This window comes from Hordeum vulgare, chromosome 2H, assembly GCF_904849725.1.
Source record: "Hordeum vulgare subsp. vulgare chromosome 2H, MorexV3_pseudomolecules_assembly, whole genome shotgun sequence".
NCBI lineage: Eukaryota > Viridiplantae > Streptophyta > Magnoliopsida > Poales > Poaceae > Hordeum > Hordeum vulgare.
In genome coordinates this window covers 634,532,990-634,543,298 of record NC_058519.1, presented here as the reverse complement: position 1 = coordinate 634,543,298, position 10,309 = coordinate 634,532,990, and the positions used below count along the sequence as shown (strand labels likewise).

The 10,309-nt window shown below is 46.2% G+C and overlaps 1 protein-coding gene and 1 pseudogene across 1 annotated transcript; both read left to right on the top strand.

Annotated features, from left to right (window-relative positions):
* Nucleotides 1–1,678: 1,678 nt before the first annotated feature.
* LOC123431034 lies at nucleotides 1,679–3,606 on the top strand. Its single transcript, XM_045114852.1, has 2 exons — nucleotides 1,679–1,795; nucleotides 1,907–3,606. The coding sequence occupies exons 1-2, from the start codon at nucleotides 1,777–1,779 to the stop codon at nucleotides 3,418–3,420; spliced, it is 1,533 nt and encodes a 510-aa protein (XP_044970787.1). The 5' UTR covers nucleotides 1,679–1,776; the 3' UTR covers nucleotides 3,421–3,606.
* LOC123428860 lies at nucleotides 3,429–9,719 on the top strand (annotated as a pseudogene).
* Nucleotides 9,720–10,309: the final 590 nt, after the last annotated feature.

The following is a 10,309-nucleotide window of genomic DNA, read 5'->3' as shown; positions in this document are numbered from 1 at the left end:
AGGGCCGCCGCCGCCCCCCCCCCCCACTCGATATCAATCTCCGGCGGTGAAGGGGTCGAATGGGACCACTCTGATGAAGCAGCTCGCTTCATCGGCAAGCTACTGCTACCGAGCAATTTGTCCACCTCTAAGAAGCCATCACCATCGGCTTCCGTCCCTCCGCCGCCTATCGTATCGCCCTTGCCGCTAGGTTTAGCCGCCGCCGCCATCGCTCGCACGCGAGCGAGAGAGTGATAAATAGATAGACAGAGAGGGGGGAGAGAGAGAAAGTTGGAGGAAAACAGGAATTGGAAGGAGCATGACAGATGGAGGGTGTGTTGACCTAGCGCGCGACCCTAACGTCCGTCAACCCACTCACCGTCTCACTTGTTTGACGTTGCGCCTGACCGGTGGGCCAACCATGTCAGAAATCATGGTTAAGTGCTTCAAATCGTTCATTTGAATTTATTAAAAAAATTAACAAGAAAAGTGGTAGATTTTTGTGACGCAAAATGTGGTGGCAATTCCGGATGACAACTTCAAATATGATGTTGTTTTTTTGTAATCCACTCCGCTTGGTTTCTATCCCACGTCACACTGTGCTCACCACACGGGAAGGCCCACTTCGAACGATCCTAGGCCTCTAGATCGAGATATGAGCTTATAAACAACCACGAGCAACTACATCGCCAGGACCAGTCACCGCCACTCCACCCGCCATCCACACAAGACCAAGGAGAGTAAGTGAGTAACCATCGCCCAGATCTTTAACTCCCCGTTAATACGAAGGGAGCTCCATAGTTGATTGCCCATTTGTACGATTTGACAAAACTGGATCCAATAATATATAAAAAATGTGACGGAGAATTGGTGTAAAGATACTTTCATAATATCGTGAGTTATAACAATCAGAAAACATTGGACAATAAACTTATGGTCAATACTTGAACGCGGACATTGAAATACATGTTAGGTTTCTGAGCCAAGGGAGTAATATTGTAGTATTAATTAAATTTTGCTATTGTATTACAACATAATGAAATTAGCTCTTAAACTCTGAAAAAAAGTCTGGTAAATACTCTCACCATTTTGCCTATTAGTTTTGTTTAAGTCAAACTTTATAAAATTTCACCAAATTCTAAAAATATCAGTATGCACATTTCCAATGTGTCATTAGATTCATCATGAAATATATTTTCGTATTTCATTACGAGAGGGTATTGTAATGGATGGAAGTCGCCAAAGGCAGCAAGATGAACCGATCAACTAGCCTTGTTGCCAAGCAGGCTAAACAGTAACGCTCCTTTCTCAATCGGTGGCGGTATCTCGCTTGATCGTGAAGCCGAAAGTGAACCAAACAAGACAAGCAATGACGCCAAACCATTCGCATTCTTTCCCGTAGGTGACGATCACGGAGCCAGGCAACCTTCCTGAGGTATGAGTATGACGGGAGAAAGACGAGAGGAAAATGCAGACCCTTCACCTCAGTGCCTGATTGACTTGTAGCTAATATGTAGATTCCTTTCGGAAAAGTGTGTCAATTATAGTGGCTTCTGAGCAACTTTTTGCGTAATCTAACAACGAAAGGATGCCGTCGGAATCTTCTGTTCTTATCTGGATTGGAACTTAAAGTAGTAGGAAAAAGGCTACATATAAGTCGCAGGCCTGATGCCTTGTTGCACCATGTGTCTATAAATGTTATGCTACTCCTACACCTACAAACGCAGTCTTAGAGCTTGTAGAAAACCTACATATCACGAGCGCAGCTACAAGGAAGTGAAGGAAGGGGACAAGCAAATGGATCAGCAACAGCAAGGTACGAAGGAAACTTACATATCCTTGGGTTGTCGTTTCAGATTTTTCATCATGTAATAAGATTTGTAATAATCACACTTCTTTGTTGACTGGTGGGATTCTCGTACTGCAGGCCAATCTAGCAATCCGGGTTCCTACGGTCTCGGGACGTCTCCATTGGCCAATGAACTCAGAGACAAACTGACCATCCTGAACTCCTCCCAGGAGCAGTTCGGCGACATCATCATCGCCAAGGTCCGCCACCTCACACGCAACGTGGACAACAGCGAGTATGATCCTGATTACGTCTCCATCGGACCGTACCACTACCCTCGGCCCCTGAACAAGAACCTCCATCTCTCGTTGGAGCACGACAAGCTAGCAAGCCTTGACAAGATACTTTCGGCGGCGAAACCCGGCGTGAATATGGAGGTCTATGTTAACGAGCTAACACGGCTTGAGCTCAAGGCGAGAGGTTGCTACGCCAACTCATTTGATGACATGACGAGCGAGCAATTCGTGCGCATGCTCCTTTTAGATGGTTGCTACATACTCTGCCGACTCGTAGAACTCCAAGCACAGCCCAGAAACCACATGGCCTCACCCTCCTGGTGCACAGCAAGCAACGCCAGCTTCGGCTCGCTCCCAGGGTCTCCCGCAAGTGGCGCTATCATCACCTCGCTCTCGGTGTCCACCGCAAATGGTGCCGGCATCACCTCGCCCTCCGCATCTATCTCCCGCCACGTTGAAGCTTTGGAGGTGGTGCGCGACGTGTTCTACCTCGCGGAGAACCAGATACCGTTCTTTGTGATTGAGAAGATCGGCGACCTAACAGCTTTGGATGGCTGGGATCATGCGATCGATGGGATCGCAGAGTATGCGCTTAATCTTATGCGGATGCAAAGCTATGCAATGGCAGCGCCGATCATGGTGCCACCAATTCCGGCGGTGCCAGGCAACCTTCTCCATCTTCTACACATGCACTTGAAGCCTGTTGCAGTACCTTCCCCTGGGTCGTACCATGGGTCTGTGTCGGTGGGCCGGTGGCGCACAGCAACGGAGTACAACTGGGCGGGCATGAAGTTCAAGAGCCAGTCCATGAGCGGCAACGGGGACGTGCGCTGCATCCTGGACGTGAAGCTGGACCGTGGTGGCAGCACACTGGAGGTGCCCTGCCTGGAAATCGACAACGAGACATGGCGGCTGCTGCGCAACCTAATGGAGTTGGAGCAGCGGAACGGCGAGACGGTCGGGACACATGTCACGGCTTACTGCGTGTTCATGTCCCAAATGGCGTGCACTGCTAAGGACGTGGAGCTCCTGTCGAGGAAATGTGTCATCAAGCACAACCACCGCAACAATGACGAGGTGGCCGAGTGCTTCGGTGACCTTTGCAAGGGGATCTTGTTCAACCCTAACAACAAGGCCACCAACTACCTGTGGGAGACATGCTTGAAGCTAGACATGCGGTCCCGGTCCCGGAGCCATATCCGCCAAGTTTATTTTCGGAGATCGATGGTGTGGCTAGGGCAGAAATACTTTAGCAATCCCTGGCTGCTCATCGGGCTCCTGGCAGGTATCACCGGGCTAGTTTGTGCGGTTGTCCAAGCTGTTTACACTGTTTTGAGTTACAAGGCACAAGGATGAAACTAGAAATGGCTGATCCAACAACATGGGCATCTTTAGTCTTGCGTTTTCTGATTATGTACTTGGATAAATTGGTATGTATCTATTATGGATACGCATAATAGGTAGGTACATGAAAGACCAAAATATCATAAATATGGGATCCACACAGATTATATTGATCCCAGGAAGGGTCCACAACTTTTGATGGTAGGGATCATGCGATCGATGAGACCACATAGTATGCCATTGATCTTATGTGAATACAAAGATACACAATGGCAACACCGACCATGTTGTCAGGCGGTGCCAGGCAGCCTTCTCCATCTTCTACATATGCCCTTGGAGCCTGTTGCAGTACCCTCGCCTGGTGCAACGACCCGGTTTATGTCGATGGGTCGGTGGCGCACAACGACATAGTACAACTAGGCGGGCATGAACTTCAAGAGCGAGTCTATGAGCGAAAATGGAGACGTGCATCATGGACGTGAAGCTGGACCGTGGTGGCAGCACGTTGGAGGTGCCCTGCCTAGAGATCAACAATGAGACTGGCGGTCGCTGCGCAACCTAATGGAGTTGGAATAGCGAAGCGGAGAGACTGTCGGAACACACGTCACGACTTACTACATGTTCATTTCCCAAATGGCATGCCCCGCTAAGGACGTGGAGCTCATCTCGAGAAAATGTGTCATCATGCACATCCACCGCGACGGTGACGAGGTGGCCCAATGCTTCGGTGACCTTTGCATATCGTGTTCGACCCTACCGACAACGCCAACAACTGCCTGTGAGAAACATGCTTGAAACTTGACAGACGTGTTGGATATATGTCCTAAAGGCAATAATAAACTAGATATTATCATATATTTTTATTCATGATAATCGTTTATTATCCATGTTATAATTGTATTGATTGGAAACTTAAATACATGTGTGGGTACAGAGACAACAAAGTGTCCCTAGTATGTCTCTACTGGACTAGCTCGTTGATCAAAGCTAAGGTTACCGAGCCATAGACATGAGTTGTCATTTGATAACGGGATCACATCATTAGGAGAATGATGTGATGAACAAGACCCAAACCTTAAGCATACCGTTTGATCGTATCCAATTTACTGCTATAGCTTTCTGCATGTCAATGTATCTGTTCCTATGACCATGAGATCATGCAACTCACTAACACCAAAGGAATGCCTTGTGTGTATCGAGCGTCGCAATGTAACTGGGTGACTATAAACAGAGGCGGACCACGAAAAAAATTTAAGGTGTGGCGAAGTCTCACTAAGATTTTTTTATGCGAATCAAAAGAGTCAATAGACATTAACAATGCACACCGATAATGAGAATGTAGACATGTTTCAATGAAAAAAAACCTAAAACATACCGATAATGAAGCTTTTAATGACGTCTAGAAGACCCTGGCAATGGCAGTGCCCTACCCTCCTTCTGAAAATCTTCCTTAATTTTACGAAGATCAATACTTTTGAAGATCCCTCGCTCAATGTAACACACCATTAAGTCATTAAGCCAGCCATCAGACATCTTGCTGCGCAACTCGGTCTTGATGATTTTCATTGATGAGAAGGCACTTTCAACTGTTGCCGTCGCTACCGGTAGTAGCAATGCTAACTCAATGAGACGATAAACAGTAGGAAACAGGACATGCCTTTCAAGTTCAACCATCCTTTTAGCTAGGCTTGCAATATCATGACAATCTCTAAAATCTTCAATTCTTCTCATATGGATAATGAATAGCTCAAGATTATCAACTATATGTTCACGTTCATAATCTGAGAAATCCTCATGATAAATCTCTGTGAGTCTAGCAAGCTTATTCATATTGAACCTAGAAAAAGAATTTCTTGGGTCAAGACAAGAGAAGTTCTGGAGTAGCTCTGAAGATACCTCATTAAAACGGTGATCAAACTCTGTGATGATGGAGTCTATAGCAGCATAGAAGGTGTCCACACGGAAAAAATGATCAGCTGTGACATTGTTTCGTCCACCTTTTCTTGATTTTCCCCACTTTGTAAAGATGTCATCCATCTTTGGTATTGGAATGCCATTTTTGGTGCAAAAGGCTTTGACATCTTTCAAGAGTGGCACCCAACCATCATTTCTCCAGTTGATCAAACGTGTTCTCACATCTGTAACCAATGACATTGCCTGAAATGAGACAATTACAATTTTAGACGCATGTTTGTTTACATGAGCGAAATATATCATAGATTATAGAAGGTGTCTACATATAACAAGATCCATCACAATATCACATACCTGAACAACATTTTGATCCTTCTTTTGCAATAGAAGAGACAAATCATTTGTCATACGAAGGATTTTTAGCATCATCTTCAGAATGAATACGAAGCTAAAAGTCTCCATTTGATGAACCAAACCTCCTGCCCTACATGGAACACGCACATCATCCTCCACAATGCCCAGAACTTCTATGACTGCATCCCACATTGATTCAATGCGAGATAAGGTTGTGCAATGAGAGCACCATCTTGTATCTCCGGGTCTGACCAAGGATGTTTCTTGATTTCTCCCTCTTCCCGTGGGCATCTCACCTCTCTCAATCTTATCCAAAAGAACTTCTTTTTGCTTGTCAAGCAATTTATCCTTCCTCTTGCAAGATGAAGTACTAAGATTAGCAATCATGGTCACATATTCAAAAAAATCCTCAACACCCTTGCAGCATCTCGAAACAGCAACAACTACCAACTGCAATTGGTGGGCAAAGCAATGGATATAGAAAGCATATGGGTTCTCATCTCGAATTAACTTCTGCAGGCCATTGAATTCCCCTCTCATATTAGATGCCCCATCATACCCTTGCCCTCGTAGTCGTGCAACAACTAGACCGTGTTTAGCAAAAACCTCCAACAATGCTTTCTTTAAAGAAGCAGATGTTGTGTCTGGGACATGTTTAATGCCTAAAAATCGTTCAATGGTCTCTCCTTGCTTGCTCACATACCTATGGAAAGTCATAAAATTAGTTGACCACTACATAGAACAAAATGATCAAAACACACAAATACACTTAAAACTTAAACACATACCTGAGAACCACGGCCATTTGTTCTTTCACAGATATATCTCGACACTCATCAATAAGAACCGAGAAACGACAATCACCCATCTCTCCTTTGATTGCTGTGGTGACCGCATTTGCACAATGAGAAGCAAGGATTTTTTTTGATTTTTTCCGGAAGTCATTTTGGCATTCTTAGGGCAAAGCTCATCAAATGCAACTTTAACTTCTGGAATTCTTTCTTTCACCCAATCAAGTAGCTCTAAAAAGTTTCCCTTGTTCAAAGAAGTAGTGGATTCATCGTGTCCACGAAATGGTTCACCTTGCAATGCTAGATAACTTACAATGCCCAAAGATGTGTCCACACGAGTTTCATACTTGACCAGTGCATCTTTGCTATAAGTTGTAACTTTACTTTTCACACTTGCCCTTTGATTTTTAAAATCATCACATGCTGTTTTTGAAATATTGTGGATGCTACATGGACCACCAACATGTTTACGGAATGCGGCAACCGCATTTTTCCAACAATCAAAACCCAATTTGGAGAAAACATCATGCCCAAACTTATCATCCATTCGGTCATGCTTAAAAAGATAACAATAGAAGCAATAGGCCTTATGCTTTGTTGCACTATATTCCAACCAATCAAATTCCTTATACCATTGTGGCCGGAAGCATCTACCATCTCTATTCGGGGGAAAAGTGCAACTTGTTGGTTGAGTTGCACCCATTCGTATATAAGCAGATCTAACATCATCTTTAATGTTGGAGGCAAATCTATCAAGTGAAATGCGAAGTCCTGGATCACCATTTATATAATCTTCACTAAAAATAGTTATACCTTCTACTCCATGAACTTCAACATTCTCTTCCACTATAGCTTCAACAGAATCTATAGTTTGTTCTTCCACTTGAGTGGCATGTACAGAAATATTGACACTTTCCTGGGTGCTTGGGTTCGATTTCGAGCTGCTACCACTACCAAGCACTTCAAAATATCTTGTCAAACCTACAATTCACAACATTAATACATGATACATCACTACAAACATATTTGCTTGAATTAAAGACTTGAAGCTGCTGTAAAAATGCTACAAGATTTAAAAAAAATGAGAAACTACCTCCTCTCATTTTCTTTGGATTTGCTATGTTCTTTCCCTTCCTTTCCATCTTCAAAAATAAAAAAACTAGAAATTTGATGGGCAATCAGAAAATCTGGAGGTAATCTCCTTTTGAAAATTTGGGGGTAATCCCCAGCCCCGTTTGCCGAGGGGCCAGCTGCCGCCGCCCGTTTGCTGGCCCGCGCCCCCGAAGGCCGCAGCCTCGGCTGAACCTGCACGCCGCCGCGGCGTCCCTCGGAGTCGGAGCCCAGCGCCCCAGCCGTCGCCCGTTTACTGGCCCGCGCCGCCGCAAGCAGCAGCCCCGGCTGAACCCGCGCCGCCGCCGCCCGTTTGCTGGCCCGCGCCGCTGCGGTGTCGCTCGGAGTTGGAGCAGCCGCCGCCTAGGGTTTGATGTGCGCATAGGGTGCGGCGCTTCTGTGCGTGTCGTGGGGCGTGGTATGGTCAAGATGGAGACTGGGATGGTCCGTGCTCGTAATGGCCTGTGTCTGGTGCGAACTGCCATGGGGAGAGGACCGCACCGGTTGGGCTAATGGGCTTAGTGGCCGGGTTAAGTAGTGATTAGTATTAGGTATAATTTTTTTTGCTACAAATCAAGGTATGGCAGGTGCCATACCCTGCCCACCGGGGAGCTCCGCCAGTGACTATAAAGATGCTCTACAGGTATCTCCGAGGGTGTCTCTGGAGTTGGCATGGATCAAGACTGAGATTTATCACTCTGTATGACGGAGAGGTATCTCGGGGCCCACTCGATAATGCATCATCACAGTAAGCTTGCAAGCAATGTGACTAAGTAGTTAATCATGTGATCTTGTATTACGGAACGAGTAAAGAGACTTGTCGTTAACGAGATTGAACTAGGTATAGAGATACCGACGATTGAATCTCGGGCAAGTAACATACCGATGGACAAAGGAAACTCCATACGGGATTAAGTGAATCCTTGGCATCGTGGTTCGACAATTAAATATCTTCGTAGAATATGTGGGAACCAATATGGTCATCCAGTCCCCACTATTTGTTATTGACCGTAGAGGTGTCTCGGTCATGTCTGCATAGTTCTCGAACCCGCAGGGTCTGCATACTTATAGTTCAGTGACGATATAGATAGTTGAGTTATTGTGTTGGTGATTGAAGGTTGTTCGGAGTCCCGAATGAGATCCTGGACGTCACAAGGAGCTCTAGAATGGTCTGGAGGTAAAGATTTATATATAGAAAAGTGGTATTCGGGTTTCAGAAAAGTTTCGGGCTTTTCCGGTATTGTACCGGGGGCCCACCCACCCCCCGGGGGGGGGGGGGCGCATGGTCCTAAGAGGTGGTGCACCAGCCCCTGATGGGCTGGGCAGCCGACCCCTAAAGGGCCCATGTGCCCAAGGGTAGGTGGAGGAGGTGCCTTGGGGAGGGAGGAGTCCTCCCTTTGGGCGCCCACCTCCCTTCTGGGAGGTGGACTCCTCTCCTCTTGGTCGGCCAGCCCTCCCTTGAAGGAGGGGCCAAGGCTGCACCCTACCTATCCCTTCCTCCTATAAATAGAGAGGGAGAGGGAGGTATCCAACACACCAAGCCTTGGCGGCGCCCTTCCGCTCTCTCGCTAGATCGTTTTCTCCTCCGCTGCGTTGCGACAGTGCTTCGTGAAGCCCTGCTGAAATTGCACCACCACCACCGGTACCACTCCTCGTACTGCCGGAGAACTAAACCTCTACTTCACCATCGATCGCTGGATCGAGGAGGTGAAGGCGTCATCGAGTTGTACGCGTGCTGAGCGCGGAGGTGTCGTCCGTTCGGCACTTGATCGGGACGTTCGTGATTGGATCGTGATTGGATTGCGAAGACGTTCAATTACATCAACCACGTTTCTCAACGCTTCCATTTAGCGATCTACAAGGGTATGTAGATGCATTCCCCCTTTCGTAGATGTTGATCTTCATAAATTGATCTTAATGAGCGTAGGAAATTTTTTGTTTCCCATGGGACATTCCTCAACAAGATGACCCGGTCCTGGATCCATCCACCAAGTTTACTTTGAAAGATCGATGGTGTGGCTGAGGGGGAAATACTTTAGCGACCATTGTCTCGCCATCGGGCTCCTAACAGGTGTCACTTGGCTAGTTTGCGCGATTGTCCAAGCGGTTTACATTGTTTTAATGTACAAGCTAAAAGGATGAAATTAGAAATAGTTAATCCAAAAACATGGGCATTTTAGTCTTGCATTTTTGTATTTTCTAGTAGGAAAAATCTGTCTGTACTATTATCCAGTACAATAATTCGAATGCCGCCACTTGATTTTCACGAACACTTCAGCTTCGACACAACTCCTCTAAATACATCAATGGAGGAGATGATTATCGGATTCACATATTCGAATGTTGCCACTTGAATTTCACGAACACTTCTGCTTCGGTACAACCCCCCTAAACATATCAATGTAGAAGATATTTTCATACCACTTCATAATAAAGGATAGGATGATATTTTTAATATGTTGCCCATGTGGCCCGTGTACGCATCGCCCGTACATGGCCTGACGAATGTGGCATACCCAAACCCTATTTGGCGTCCTCAGCCCTAGGCTCGGCCCATTAGCTTTTTCTTCTTTTCTTTTTACCCTTTTAACCTTGGGAAAGGATTATCTTCCACCGGCCGATCGAGCGCGGCTGTCCGCCAGCTCCGTAGCCGTTCGATTTGATCAGACAGTCGCACAACATCCTGCGTGTGCCAAAGCCGCTTTCGTTTCCTGCAACTGGCTTGTTGTTTC